Source organism: Papaver somniferum, chromosome 4 (genome assembly GCF_003573695.1).
Source record: "Papaver somniferum cultivar HN1 chromosome 4, ASM357369v1, whole genome shotgun sequence".
NCBI lineage: Eukaryota > Viridiplantae > Streptophyta > Magnoliopsida > Ranunculales > Papaveraceae > Papaver > Papaver somniferum.
The window spans coordinates 8498225-8514008 of NC_039361.1; the positions used below are offsets into that span (position 1 = coordinate 8498225).

The 15784-nt window shown below is 35.2% G+C and overlaps 1 protein-coding gene and 2 long non-coding RNA genes across 3 annotated transcripts; all 3 read right to left on the reverse strand.

Annotated features, from left to right (window-relative positions):
• Positions 1–1425: 1425 nt before the first annotated feature.
• On the reverse strand, positions 1426–3486 carry LOC113274701 (probable aquaporin PIP1-2). The gene is made up of 4 exons (XM_026524089.1): positions 3029–3486; positions 2629–2924; positions 1910–2050; positions 1426–1773 (listed from the first exon to the last, which is right to left on the reverse strand). The coding sequence occupies exons 1-4, from the start codon at positions 3357–3359 to the stop codon at positions 1678–1680; spliced, it is 864 nt and encodes a 287-aa protein (XP_026379874.1). The 5' UTR covers positions 3360–3486; the 3' UTR covers positions 1426–1677.
• A 1380-nt stretch (positions 3487–4866) lies between these two features.
• LOC113273497 lies at positions 4867–6494 on the reverse strand. The gene is made up of 3 exons (XR_003322436.1): positions 6329–6494; positions 6065–6155; positions 4867–5143 (listed from the first exon to the last, which is right to left on the reverse strand). It is a non-coding gene; the product is annotated as an uncharacterized LOC113273497 (long non-coding RNA).
• An 8088-nt stretch (positions 6495–14582) lies between these two features.
• On the reverse strand, positions 14583–15554 carry LOC113273498. Its single transcript, XR_003322437.1, has 3 exons — positions 15247–15554; positions 14769–14821; positions 14583–14653 (listed from the first exon to the last, which is right to left on the reverse strand). It is a non-coding gene; the product is annotated as an uncharacterized LOC113273498 (long non-coding RNA).
• Positions 15555–15784: the final 230 nt, after the last annotated feature.

Consider the following 15784-nt stretch of genomic DNA (forward strand, 5'->3'; position numbering starts at 1 on the left):
CAAACTATGGGTAGAGTGTAACCTCCTTTCACTCCAAACTCTATCACCTTCTCTTTCGTATGAAAGAGTGAGTGATAGTCTCCCCTATACGGCTAACAACTTCCCGTTTGAAAAAGCATATTGGAAAAACGGCACACTGTTAACCGTTTGGCAAAAACTGGAGTTAATACGGCATATTTTATGCCGTTTGAGAGAAATTCCGTTCAACGATTTGTTGCACAGGAAAAGGAGGTGATAAGGCTTGTAACTATACTGCTAATCATGTTTTAACTATACACGTGTAACAATCTGGTATAGCTGGTCCCATCTCCTAACCCTCATTTTTTATCATATCCATTCATTTTATTGATTTCACACTAAAACACAGCAGACGTATATTTGAGCTAACACAGTAATATACCTTGTGAAAATCTCCTTCTGCAAACGGCATTTTTTGTGCCGTGTAGTGTCCATCTCCTCTATCGCATAGTCAGATTTCATTCAATCACCTAGTCTCTCATTCTTTTTGAAAGGGATAGAGTGTTAAAACCTACGTAGTCAATTTCGGCCATCTCGGCCGAAATTCCGCCGAATTTTTCCTTTTCGGCTCATAGCATAGCGAAACAACAAATTTCGTCAAGACGGAAAGTTACCGAAATTCTGCAGAGGTTACATGGATTTCCATCCAATTTCCATCTTGAATTGTACTAGCACAGTACATGACCGTTGTGAATTGCCAGCGACATTGCAGCTTGAAGGTGCTAAATTCACCCAATGTTCTGTTTTCACTTTGTTCCATCATTTACTAATTATAGATATGGCCCTCCTAAATATAGTGCTAGCTGATACAAAACGTGAGGATTTCCTCCAAAAATTGCTCCATCATTCAATAAAGCGGGGCATTACTTCCGTCTCTCGTACCTATTGATTTGTTTAAATTTAAAGATGGTTCAACCGAATCAGAGTGTCAGACCTAGTAAGGATGGACAGTTAATTCTCTGCCTCCATCTTGAAATCCAATGAAGATGAACTCGATGCCTTTGTTTTTTCTTAATGAATATTTGTTTCGTTTGGATATTATTTCATTATATTTTAACATATCTAGAAAGTATATATATAAAAGTTGAAACCGAAATTACACCGAAATTTGAAAACGGAATTTCCCCGAAACAACGTTGTACCAATGTCTCGTTCGGGACCGAGATGAACCGGAATCCGAAATTAACTACCTTGATTAAAACACACTATCCCACAGCTCTTACTCTTAATATACCATGAAAATATATGCCACACTGAAATTCAGCCTAGCTCTTCAAATTTCCAATCCTTGTCTCCGGAGCAACAAATAAAAAGAGGGTCCTCAGGGATCAACCTACAAACTCTATGAGGCCATGTATTTGTAGAGCTTAAAATGTGCCAGTTCACAGTAAGCCTAAGGAAAACATGAACAAAGCTTTTTCATTGCAATGGGGGGCTCAGAATAGGATAAAACCAGACATGTAACATAATTATGAAAATAATTTACACACTTGATAATTAACAAATAATAATAACAATTAAATTGATCCAGAGGTTCTTAATATAAATCCCCTCTAAAATAAAAACTCTAGTTAAAAAGAAACAAAGGCACCTCTTCAAAATAATGAACACAAAGTACTGAACTCCCCAAAGCTTCGAATTCAGATGAAATCATTCTTCTTAAGATTTAGTTCTGAATGGAATAGCTCTGATGACAATAACATGGTACAATGCTGCAAGGGCAGCTCCAATGAATGGTCCAACCCAGAAGATCCACTGCAAACACAAACAACCACCACAAAAAGATAGTCAGTAAAAAGGGTAGTAGTACCATAGTAGGTAAAAATAATGAGGTATCCAATGAATTCTGCAGTAGAGAAAGCATGAGATGAGGTTAGAGGGTGGTCATTACATGGTCATCCCAAGCATGGGCTCTGTTGTAGATAATGGCAGCACCAAGACTTCTAGCTGGGTTAATACCAGTTCCAGTAATGGGGATGGTAGCCAAATGTACCAAGAACACTGCAAATCCAATTGGTAGTGGTGCCAAAATCTGTGGTTGAGAAATGTAAAGCAAGCAACATTAGCATCATTCATTCAAACAAAAACAGTAAAAACAAACAAACAAACTTTTAGATTGGAGGTTCTTTTTTCTTGAAACACATCATGGACCTGCAACCACTGGGTTGAAGTGACCATGTACCCACCACCATAGAGAATATGTTATCTTTTCCAAGGCTCAAGACAAACTAATCCACCAAAGCAACAACAATTGCACATGGATATGGACATCAAAAGAAAAGAATCACAAACCATTCTTTGTTTTTACTCAAAACCAAGAAAAAAAAACCATTTCCTGTTTCCAAAAACCGTTTTTGGTTTTGCAAAAACAGGTTTGGACAAACAAATCAAACATTGAATTGTATCTTCAAACACCCTTTGATTGAGAGATTGAGAGATTTTTCAACAACCCACTTGCAAGAACATATTGAAACTAGTTATTAACGAGAAATCAGACACAGATCAGACAATAAGTTATGGAACTGGGTTCAATTTCTTAAAGATTACTGACCAAACATGCTAGTACAAACTTGAAATCAAGAGAAAGTTGAAATTTGAAGGAATACTTACAGGGACATGAGAATCTCTAGCATTTCTCTTAGCATCAGTAGCAGAGAAGACTGTGTAGACAAGAACAAAAGTACCAACAATTTCAGCACCAAGACCATCTCCCTTGGTGTACCCAGGAGCAACAAAGTTAGCACCACCATTGTTCATTTGGTAATTTGCTGGTTGGAAACCTTTAACAACACCAGCACCACAGATAGCACCAAGACATTGCATTATCATGTAGAAAACAGCTCTAGTTAGAGACAATTTCCTTGCCAATAAAAGTCCAAAGGTAACAGCAGGGTTGATGTGACCACCTACAGAGACAATGAGCAAAATTAGAAGAAACCGACAACAGAAATGAATCAAATCAGAAGAAATGAAATCTTGATATGAGTTAAAGAAAGAGTTGAGAGCTTACCAGAGATACCAGCAGTACAGTAAACAAGAGCAAAGATCATACCACCAAAAGCCCAAGCAATACCTTGGATACCAACAGTTGCACACTTATTCTTGTTACCAGCAACACCCATGACAGTCAAAACAGTGATGTAAAGAAATAGGAAAGTAGCCATGAACTCTGCAATTCCTGCTCTCCAGAATGACCATGATTTTAGTTCACCAGGTTCAAAAAATGGTGCTGGTGGTGGTTCCTTGTAATCTTTATCTGTGTTTTGTGCTGATGTTCCTATGGGTTGTCTCTCTGAAAACTTGTTAGCTCCCAACTTAACATCCTCTTCTTTGCCCTCCATTTCTTCTCAATGAATTTCTCTCAAGAAATGAAAATTTTCTCTGGTTCTAGACTGAGCTTATGATGAGACCAGAACACTTAATGAGGAAGGACCAACTAGTCAGTGGGTGATTTATAGAAAACTCTTTTCTTGATCCATCCAAACCTGACAACTAAAAATTGCTTTTTCTTTTTTCCTTGTCCTTACATTATTTAAAAAACTATTTTTGTAGGGAGAATTTAATTAGAAAAATGAGAAAAACAATTGAGAAAATAAAAAAGGTGTAAAGGATTGTTCTGGAAATGAATTGGGTCTGTGACACGTGTAAAAGAGTTGGTTGATTTATGAGCTGGTCTTATCTTTCTTTGAGGGAATTTTTTATTATTTTTACAGCCGTTGGATATTCATTTTATAGAATAAATTACACAAATAGAAAAGCTTTTTGTTTTCTTGTGCCTCATTGGACGATGGTATTTGAACCGTTGGATTGGAGATTAGATTAAGATTTGGTCGTGTGATTGGAGGGTTAAGATGTGAGGGTAAAATTTTTGAGGAACTTTTCCGACCGTTGAGAAAAGTGACAGCAGCATTGATTTGATAGGCACTAGTAGCTCACATGGGGACAACAAACGGCTATATGTTTTCCTATTCGGATGGATCTAGTATTACAATTCTGCCATAGAATTAGGGTTTTTGTATAACGGTTCTTCTCATGTGAGACTCGAGGATGATGAGGTTGCGTGACCTACCCACTAGTAGTGAGTAAAGTAAACCCTAGAAACTTCATATATTCTTCTACTTTTGTTGGAAGAATTTTGTGCGAGGAATTTGGGTGTCCTAGAAGTGGATAACATGAAGAATCCTATGGTTATGTACAGAAACACTTTATATAAAAAGAAAATTACCAAACTTTGCTGAATCTGGTCAATTGCTTAATTTAGCACTAATAAATACATATTCGGATTTCATGGTGACATATCAGTGTTGCAGCATAAAATCGTTGGATGCTGAGAATTATGCACAAGGTAATGTGGAAGTATGAACACTGAAGCTTGGGCGCGTTTAGAATTAAATGTAGAAAGGTGAGTTCATCATCCACATGAACATGCAAGTTTCATTTACATTTAATATACAACTAGCACGAGGTGTGAAATAACCAAAAGGAATGTTAGGTTTAGCTTTAAGTACATTGATTTAGACTATCTGTTAACTTGACTTTAGTGAATGGGTTTCACATCATTATCTTTACCATTTAGTTAAGGGTGCACACGGTACGGTTCGGCTCGGTTCTTGCCGAGGCCGAGTACTTGTACCTCCCAGGGGTCGGTTCCCATATTTTGGACCGGTACCGGTACCGTGTACCTCGGTTCCGGTACCATTCGGTACATGTACAGTTCCGGTACGGGACCGGTACCGGTCGGTTCCTGTGACTTTTCAGATAATTTTTTTTTTTGTTTCTCAGACAAATTTTCCTTTTAGTATTACCTGTTTTTCAATATATTAAGCAAATCTCAATCAAAGAACAAAGTAACAACTAACAAGTGGCAATAATACTAGCTATCCAAAGTGTCAAACAACCAAAGTCTTGAAAATCTGAAAAAATAACAACTAACAAGAAGCAGTACAGTAGCACACAAACACACACACTGACACTGACCAACACAAACAATACTACAAGTCTACAATACGATAGTAAGTTGGTTGGATAGAGGATCCAACAAATGTATATGTAGCAGGCGTAGGTGTAGCAGCTGAAGTAGGTATAGGAGTAGCTGTTCCACAAGCTAGACTTGATGCATCCATGACTGATCACAGACAAATCACAAATAAACATAAACGTAAGTACATAATACAAGCTAGAACGTCCTCAGCTAGAAGCATGAGACTAAAGTTGTTCCTAAGAAAACAAATAAACAAAAAAAGATAGCTACAGCGTTAAAGACAGACAACAAACACGACATTACTTGAAAAATGAATATCATGTATAACTCTTAGTAGCATAAAATATGTGTTGTTTTCACTAAAGTGTCATTTATCCCCTGGATTAGTAAAGACATGATCCTCCACTAACCCTAAAAATACTCTGCTTGTTTGCTATATTTTAGCCTATGGAATGAAGCTACCCGCTTAACTGCTTACAATAACTACCGGCTGTCATGTTCCATCAATGAAACAACAATAAGCAACTTTAAATATAGCTTATAGAGTACAGTCATCACTGCACGGCAAAACCCATTAAAAGACAATGAGGAAGATTAGTTTAATGAAATTGAACCAGGGAAGGACATGCTCTATACAACTAAACTACTGTGAAAAAAATTACAAAAAAGAATAAAAGTATACATAGTACAAATACACACACATTTCCCAGCTCTTAAGACTAAAGCCATGTGAGGATGAGATGGAAGATGGGTACAGAAACAAATGCATGAGCTTCTTCATACTTGTATAGAATTGTTTTAAACAAAAAAGAAATTAGATAGTTCTTGCTGTTAAGAGCCTATAGCTAGGTTCTCTATGCCAATTTGAGAAGTATAGGTTACTAAGTGTGGAAATTATTGGCAAATGACAACTCAAACAGTATTAATTAAAAACTATTTAATTAAAAACTCAAAAATTAAAAACTCAAAACAAAAAAATTGGTTAGCTCAAAAGATCTTAAAGAACACTCGGTCTCAAACAGTATTAATTGAAAAAAATTATAAAAAGGAAGAAATAAAAAGTACCTTAATGGGTTTCCTTGGTTAAAGTTGGATGGTTCCTTCTTCCTTGAATCCTTTCCCTTCGTCTTCTCCCTGGTGTGAGTGATAACTTACCCTGTGAAATTAAAAGTTTGAAACCCTAAATTAAATTAATCAAAAGTCAAATAAAGCTCAAATTTAAAAAAATCAAGGAACCCATAGTCCAAATCAAACGATTTAAACACAATAACTAATAGAAATTGATTAAAAATTGGAGAAAAAAAAAGCAAAAAAAATAAAAAAACTTACACAAATCACTGACTTTTCTCATTCTTCTTCTGGATCGAGAGGTGGAGTAACTGGTATTGTTCGTTGTTGGAGATTAATGATTTAATGGAGAATTGGAGACTAATCTATGGAGTTCAGAGAATCAGAGGCAGAGTTCTTCTCAGAGAGAAGACGAAAAAAACGAAAATGAAAAACCCTAGCGTTAGGTTCTATATATACCACCCCTAATCTAACGGCTATTATTAGTTCAGTACTCCTAAATCTAATGGTTAGAAATCGTCGGTACTTTCGGTCCGGACGGTACGGGACTAGGCCAGGGCCGTGTACCTGTACCTCCCTAGCCTCGGTTCCTATTTTTAGGACCGGTAGCTGTACCCCGTTCCTCGGTTCGGTACAAAACCAGGTACGGTTCCACCGGTACCGGGACGGTCCGTCGGTCCGGCTCGGTTCCTGTGCACCCTTACATTTAGTTCATATTCAGATAATTTTTATGTTTTGAGTTTAAAATTTGTCAACATATATAATATCTAGCCTCTGAAAAATGAGAAAATTTATGGTAACAAAGTGTAAAAGAAATCGAAAATTTCAGGAGCGGAACTAGGATTTGAAGCAGGGAGCTTGAATTTTCTTACCGTGGCTTCACGAAAAAAAATGCATTGGCTTAAAATCTACTGAGCTAAAATGTACACTAAAGATTAAGTGAAGTTTTTATTTTGGTGGTGTATATCAAGGGAAAGTCCTTGGCATCCTCAAAGAAGAAAAGGCGAAATTTTTTGAATTATTTACCTTTCGTTGTAACCAAAAAAATGTTAGGAGTACAATTCCTCTTTAGACTAGAAAACAAAAGACAGAGAAAAGTTTAAGCTTTTTTCTAAACTGCATTACGTATTTTTTGATTTATCTAATCTCCCATCTTAATCCAAACCATATTTTTATACTAGTGCTTTTTTTAAAGTTTTTGGATAACACAAGTATATTGATTAAACTAAAAATGTAGGTCCTGGAACAACTATAAGAATTCTCGAGTGGACCAAATAACTCTGTGGCTCTGGAAAATCCTCTAGGAAAGAAGGAGATCTGTAATAATAGTGATGGCCAACTCACACTCATGGGATGCCCTCTTGTCTTGTACCCCGCCCTCCCTAATCATAATCACATGTAACCCATGGCAGGCCCCAATGCCAACCCACCGTGACACCACCACCTCACTACGAGCACACAACGGCCACAACAACAAACAGAGAAAAACAACTAAATTTTAAAACAAAATATTAAACCCTAGCTTCATATATACCAAACACAGATCAACATCAATCAAAACCGCCCAAACCTCATCCTATTGTTTTCCATTTATTAGCCACTATCTGATCTGATGCAATGCCAATCGTTGATCGACGCGTGGCGATTAAGAAACTATGATATGCGACATAGGCAAACATTCTTTCACGCCATGATTAATTAGACGCCACCCATTTTGATATATTCGCTCTTTGACTTGTTTATTTTTTCGCTCAGGATGTGAATTGCCATGGAAATAAATTACGCTATTACATACGTATAGTTGGAGATTAAGTTACATATTTTTATTATTTTTTATCTACTCTATATGATATTCAGTTTAGGTCAAGTTTAGATTACTGCATGATAATTATATTTATATGTTTAAGATCTCATTTTGATATTAGAAAATTAAAATCACTACAGGTAGGACTGTCAATGGGTACCATTACCCGGATCCGGAACCGGACCCGATAGAGTTCGGTTCTGGGTCTTAAAGTTGGACCATTAGCTACTTAGGACCCGTCGAGTAATTATCCGATTGGACCCGAATTTAAACGGGTCCAAACGGGTAATACCCATTGGGTACCCGCGGATATCGGGTGCGCGTTTATTCATTCTTTTATTCATGTTTTTAGCAAAATTATAAGTATTTTTTCTAGTTTTAGCTTTGATATTTTACTCATTTAAATTTTTTCTCTTACATTTAATCTTTATTTAGTACATTCATAAGAAATAATAACATTTTTTTATAAAAATTACTTAAATCCAAGCTAAAAAGAGAAATATATTAAGTTTTTGAGATTTTTTAAAATAGTTTTCTTTAAACCCAATGGGTACCCGGAACCGACGGGTACCCAGGTATTTAAACGGGTCCGGTTCTGGGTCCACAAATTTGGGAACCGGATCCTGAACAGTTAGGAAACTGACCCGATCTTTATAAGTAGGGTCCGGGTCCTAGTCTAGTGATACCCGGGAGGATCCGGACCCGTTGACACCCTAACTACAGGAGACTTTATAATCCGACCTCACTCAGAAGGCCGCCAAACAGGATGAAAATATTCATAGATCAGTACGTAGTTTACAACCATCAATCTACGTACAAAAGATAAACAGTTAAATCTGAACAAACAATTGTTAGTTATTATGTAAATTATTTTTTAAGCTGATTAGTTTATGTATTTGCTCGTAAATTGTACGGAGTGATAATTAATTAATACTGTATCGCTGTAGTGTGTATAATCGTCATTAACAAACAATTGTTAGTTATTGTTATGTAAATTATTTCTTAAGCTGATTAGTTTATGTATTTGCTCGTAAATGGTACGTAGTGATAATTAATTAATACTGTATCGCTGTATGATGACGCTGCATGTCAGAGATGGAACAAAAGTTTATTGACCTTTGACCGTGAAATGTGGTGTACTCTGCTCTGCTGTTTCCATTTGGTGACTTTTTTTTTCTAAAGACCCCGCATCTCCGATGTTAGGATGAGTGGAGGTCTTATTAATACCTTTTTGTTGTGGGTCATTCCTATGTGGTTAAAAAAAAATGAAAGTTATATTTTTTACCTAAAATTTCATATCCAATGCCAAGATATTACTAACCTAAAACTTAGAGACAAATTAATTTTTGGAATAAAGAAATTGATTATGTGTCAAAAGACCTTGGGTCATGGAGAAGGTCCTTAGTTACACTTATATGGTGTTTTTATCTTCACTTTAAAAATGTTTCTTGTTGTTTTAATGGGTATTCTTGGTTACAGATGTTGAGCTTGAAGTTCGCTGGTAAAGATTTTAAGTTACCAGGATCTCCATTTCTCATTTCAAGAAGAAAAGTTAGGAAAATCACTTCTTTGGAGAATTTTTTCCTCATAAAGACAATCAATCTAGTGGATGATTATACTATAGAATAACCATTACTTATCTGATTCAATCAAGTCTCTCATATTAGTACTGGACCGTCGTTGGAATTCTTTCTCTTGTGGTAATTCTTGGTATTGTTCGTTTATAATTTGTTTTTTTGAATTTTTACTTCAACTCATCTAACCTTGATTTTCTATTAATGAAAGGTTTCGCCGATTATCCAAAAGAAAAAAAGACTTTTACTTTTATCCAACAGAAGGTAAAGATATGATTTTCTCCTTTACCTTTTCTTATGAGATGGCATCCATGTCATGCTTTTACCTTTACCTTGACCTTGGCATTGGAGATAAATTCTTGGTTAGAAAAATGTTAAATCCAATGTGCCATGTCTTTTTAAGACCTTCACCCCTAGCATTGGAGATGCTCTAAAAGTGATGAAGAATGTGGTGCCTAGGCCCTAGACACACACCACCCAAAACACTAATAGCTTGTTTGGACGTTTACTTAAAAGCAATAAGTCAGTTTGGGTATAAGAAACGGTATTTAAATTTTTGTGAAACAAAATAGTTTTTCTTTCGACTTATATTTCTGGTATTCAAAGGCGCTATAAATATTTCTTTGGGCAGTTTAATTTATTTTCTTCTATATAGTTGATGGTCGTATCCCATTTAGATAGAGGGCGATATATTAATGGATCTTTAAACATAGCCCTCCCGGAGGATCCTTGTTCTTGCTTTGTGATTTCTCAGTCACCACTTCCCCAATTTCTTTGTACCCAAAATAATGACATGAGAAGGATCAAGATCCAAAGTTATATTCCTTCGTCCCCAATTTCGTTCACAAATGGTTATGGACATTTTGCTGCATTTGACATGGCAACTGCTTATAATTTTCATTAGGCCGGGTTCTTTGATGATAGACATAAACATGGGCTCTTATCATTCTTTCTTGGTTTTTGTTTTGAGAAATCTTGCAATAATTATTCAAATATAAGGTTGATTATATTGAGGGAAATTGAAGAAACGTCACACAATTACTGTGAGTTTTTTTATCTGCCACAGTAGTTAATAATGTTTAACTTTCATATTCATTCTTGGTTACATAGTTTGAATTTTTTTATCCAAGTATTCGAGATATTGGCACTACAAGAAAAGTCACTTTTAGTGGTAAAATATTGTGTCACGAAAATCAATTTCTTCGTTGCAAAAAGAATTCAGCGGTGCAAAAAGTTTCATCACATATAGCGAGTCGTTGAAAGTGTTCTGTGACGTCCTTAAGAAATCGTCACCGAATTTTTTGAATTAGCGACATAAGTCTTTTTGCCACCAAAATTGTCTTTTTGTGAGCAAATTAAATTGATACTGTTCACTAATTTGTGATGAAGAATTTTGTCACTCTAGGTATTATTGGTGAGAAAAATATTTTATCACTTAAAATAGCTTTAGCCGTGAAATTTGTTCGTCTCGAAATATACGTATCGTGAAGAAACAAGTTCGTCACATAAAATTGTTTTAGCCGCGAAATTTGTTCGTCTCAAAATATACTTATAGCGAAGGAACAAATTCGTCACATAAAATAGTTTTAGCCGCGAAACTTGTTCATCTCAAAATACACTTATAGTGAAGAAACAAAATCATTACATAAATAGTGTTAGCAGCGAAATTTGTTCGCCTCAAAATACAGTTATAGTGAAGTAACAAATTCGTCCCCTAAATAGTTTTAGCCGCGAAATATTTTTATCTTTGAAAAATTAATGATTTAGCAGCAGAATAATTTTAGTCATCTCTAAAAAATGAAAAATCAATAGCAAAATTTGGTCACCTCTGAAAACAAGTATAGTGACCAATTAGGGTTGTCTCTGTATGGTCATTTCAATAACGAATCTCATCGTCTCCAAAATAATTTCACCTGCAAATATAGTCGTCTCCAAAAAAAAAATTCAGACAAAGTCATTCGTCTCAAAAATAATTAGAGACATGACACTGCCTCACCATAAATATTTTCTCATTGTATACCAAACTCGTCACCATTTTTTCATTGGTGACTAGCCTAGATTTAATATTAATATTATACAAAAAAATAAATATAAATAAATAAACATTTATTTATAATATAAATTGAATAAATAATAATTGCTCATTAAAATAAATTGTTTAGACAAAATCCAAACTAGAAAAAACCCGATAAATAAATTCTACCAATAAATAAACATCACTACTAGAAAAGAAAAAAGAATACTAAGACTAAAACATTAATGTTGTTCAGATCCACTAGCGGTAATATTGTTCAACCCGAGAGAACGTATCATCATATCTTGCATTTTTCTTATGACCTTTTCACTGTCTTCCTTCATCTTTTTAATAACCTCATTCTGGGCGCGTATCTGCTCTTCTTGAGCTTGAATTCTATCAGCCTGCGCTTGCAACATTTCATGAATTCCTTCATTGTTGGAAACAGTGGTCGCAGAACGACGTCGTCTTTGTTTTTTCTTTAAAACCTGAGCACATACTTTAGCCTCAGTGGGTGGTGTAGCTCCCGCTTCGCTGCCTTGCTGCATTAGCTCATTCATCGTGTCCTATATAGAGATACATAATAGAGAGAATAATTATCAACTGCACTAGAATGTCAAACCAGTAGGTTAGTTCTGGTGATATAAAATTTTATAATTAAGAGATTAGAAAAACTTATTGGTGTGGTGTGTTTCCGAATCCTATTGGTTTAGACATATACAACACAAACGGTAACACTAATGTTGTCTATACTCACCCATTTGATGCGACCTTCATCAGAAATCCAAACAACTTTGCATGTTTCTTTATTGGTAGATGAATGGGTGTCATAGAATGTTTGAATGTCACCTTGCTCGAATCCAGCTTTTCGTTTCTGTTTTACACAGGAAATAAAAAACAAGTGAGTTGATGTTGCAACAGAAAAAGGGTAAACATTAGACAGTCACATTCCATCCTAAGCTCCTAAAGGACTTAAAAAATGTATACATCTGAACAAACATCACTAAACATCACTATAAGAGAAAATCATATTCTTATTCATAAAGGAACATACCTCCGCCCTGTGGACCACATGTGACTTAGAACCTCCACAATGGTTGAACGGAACAGCTTCTCTTGCTTTTGCACCTGCTGCAGAGTGCTTCTGCAAATTTTAAATAAAGCAAAAGTAAAATAACAACTTACATAAACATATTATACTCCAATTAAAAACATGTTCCAAAAGAAGAAGACAATAAATACAATACCTTCACTACAAGAAAATGAGCATTTAGTGACAAATATTTTCTTCACAAAACCACCTTATTTTGTCGTCAAAAAGGATCTGGGGCGATTTTTTTTTCGTCAGCTAATCATCGTCGTGGAAACGTTTAATGGTCATAAGAAATTATTTTAATGACGCCAAATTTTTTGTTATTGTACAACTCTTTCAACAACTACTATAATTTGTCTCCAAAAATAAAGTGAATGGCGAAAAATTATCTCATTAGAATTATTTTTGGCGAGGGAAAAACTTCCTCAATAAATTGTTTTAATGACAACTGATATTCGTTTCAATAATAAATTATGCCGACCAAATGTTTTGTTTTTATTACATACCGTAGCTACAAATATTTTCATCTCCCAAGCAACCTTTTAATGACTAATATTATTGTTTTTGAAAGTGGTTTTCGAAAAAAAAAATTCGGCCAAAAAATAATGAATTTATGGACCAAATAATTCGCCTACAAATAAAGAAAATAGCGAGAACATATGTTGTCTTGAATTAATGTTTTAGAGACTAATTCATTGGCCGATAGAAATAATTTCAGTTGACAAAAGTTTTCGTCTCATAACTAATGATTTTCTAAACTAAGAATTTCGATCCAAAATAAACAGTTTTTAAGAATAATAAATTTGTCCATGAAAACAGTTTTATAGACAAAACCTTTCGCCAGCAAATAAATTCTGAGACCAAAAAGTTTGCCTCCAAAAAAATAAAATGTAAGCGGATCTTTCGTCTCCAAATACTTTATTTATGTGAAGAGAAAAATTGTCATAATATTATGTTTATGCACACAATTATGTTCGTCCCCGAAAGATCCATTGAAAAATATTTTCATTTATACAAATAGTTTTTGTTTACAATCCAACACAACTCTCCAATCTCTTATTACATTCACAATGGACTAATAACTTCTAAGTTCTAACTGCTCACTTGTGTCGAAGCTATTGAAGTTATTGAAGAGTACTTCTAGCACCTATATATAACCGATAACATAAAACTAAGTGGCTTCAGATTTTCGAAGGTGCAGCAACAGCTGCATGAATAACCAATACTCAACAGCTGTATTCTTTGTATATCTTTCTCTGATTGTACATTTCCTATAGGTCCAGCATCCATAAGAAAATCATTATAAAATGTAGCACCAAAGACAGCAACAAGGATTTTTATGTTTGTATCCATGCTACAATTTTCAGAAAAAACAAACTATACGGTAACAATAGTGTGAAGATGCAGTACTTACTTATAGGAGCACGGAGTAAAAAGCTTGTAACTCAAATTGAAAATCTGGGTGATCTTATTCGGATTATGATGCTGAACAACCATGTTCCACACTTCCACTGCATGTAGTTCATTCAATAATTGAAATTTGTGATTGGGGTCTTCACTCTCCATTAAAATTGCAATTGAGCTTAACATGCCAGGACACATGGGCTGTGCACTGAACTAGAGGTGAAATGACATTTTTACTGGCACGACATGTAACAGCATAAGCTAAATATTTCACGGCTCCCCTGCCAGAAAAAAGACCATAAGAAATAAACACGTCAAACTCAGATGGAAAGCAATCTTAGGAAGAGTCGTGTTAAGAAAAAATGGTGCAAGGGGAGCACATATAGGAATTATTAGAGAACTTACTCGACACAGCTTGATCTTCAGCAATTGTTTTGGCACTTCTACTTCTCAAAATCAAATGAAAAAACATTAAGAATGCAACATGAAAAAAGAAAATCAATAAAAGGAAAACAAAAGAAACAAGTGTGATAATTAAACAAGTTTAATACCATCCAAAAACATAAGGAACCAGAACACAGAGGTTTCTTTTCCGCAAGAAAAAAAGTTCACAATTATAATAAAACGCTAGTTCTACGTACTGATCAATGATATTACTTCTGAACAGTTTGCTCATTTCTTGGATTTCTTTGGTGCCCTACAAACAAGATCAAGGTGAAAAGAGGACGACTATCAGTACAATGATCTTAGAATTTTTCAAAAGTAACTGAATGCAAGAGAAAAAGGAAACAAGAATAAGAAGAAACTCTTACCCGGTAGCTGCTTGAGGTGCAGGTGTGGGTGCTGCCACTTTATCGACGGGTCCCTGTTGCATATTATACCAACTTGTAGAGATCAACTCGAGGAAATAACAAGGATTCAAGACTCAACGATAGAATCTTAGTGCTTCTACTCTCTAGACTTAACTTGACCTAGAATGTCTTTTAAAATTACACTGCAGTTCTGACACAGTGCAGTAAATAATGAAATGGCAAGACTAAAATTGCTATTCCCTACATATATATCTAATATTGCTATTCCATACATGTATATCTTAATCAATTATATGCAGAATTCACTAAAAGTCCAATTAGTTAACTACTGATTTTTATGTTCTTAACATGTATGACATGCATACATAGTTAACATTACCCAAGCAGTAATCAAGCCAGGAACAAAGATACACACATAGTGTCCGAATTTAGAATAAAAGTTGAAAAATGAAAATCAACAAGTTTATCAGTATCTTACCGCTTCCAAACGCTCCTCCCTCCAAGCATGCTTCCTTTCTCTGCTATCCTTGTTCTTAGCACGCTTAGCCTCAAACTGGTCAGACAAAGTCTTCTCTCTGGCCTTCTATGCCTTGGGTTTGTGAATACTTTCCATGAATACACACTTGTTCTTGAACACATTACCCTTTACCCTCAAGTACATATCATGGTACATGTGCTTGTCAATCTTCTTTGCCTCCCTGTACTTACGGAGCAACCTCCTGAGGACACGCATTCTCCTCATCCAGATAACCTTGGTAGGCAACCTAGATTCTCTGGTACCCTTCCTCTTACATGTTCACAGAGAAACTAACAAATTGACCCATTGCTACCTCTCTACAACACATAATATGAACCAGTCATTGAATTAAAGAAATAAATAACAAAGCTAACATTTACACGATAACACCAACAATGGAATTAGATTGTTAAATTAACATAACCAGAGTGACGACCCTTGGCCTTGGCTTCATTCATACGACAAGCACGAGATCTAGAGTGAATCACTGTTGGCTTAT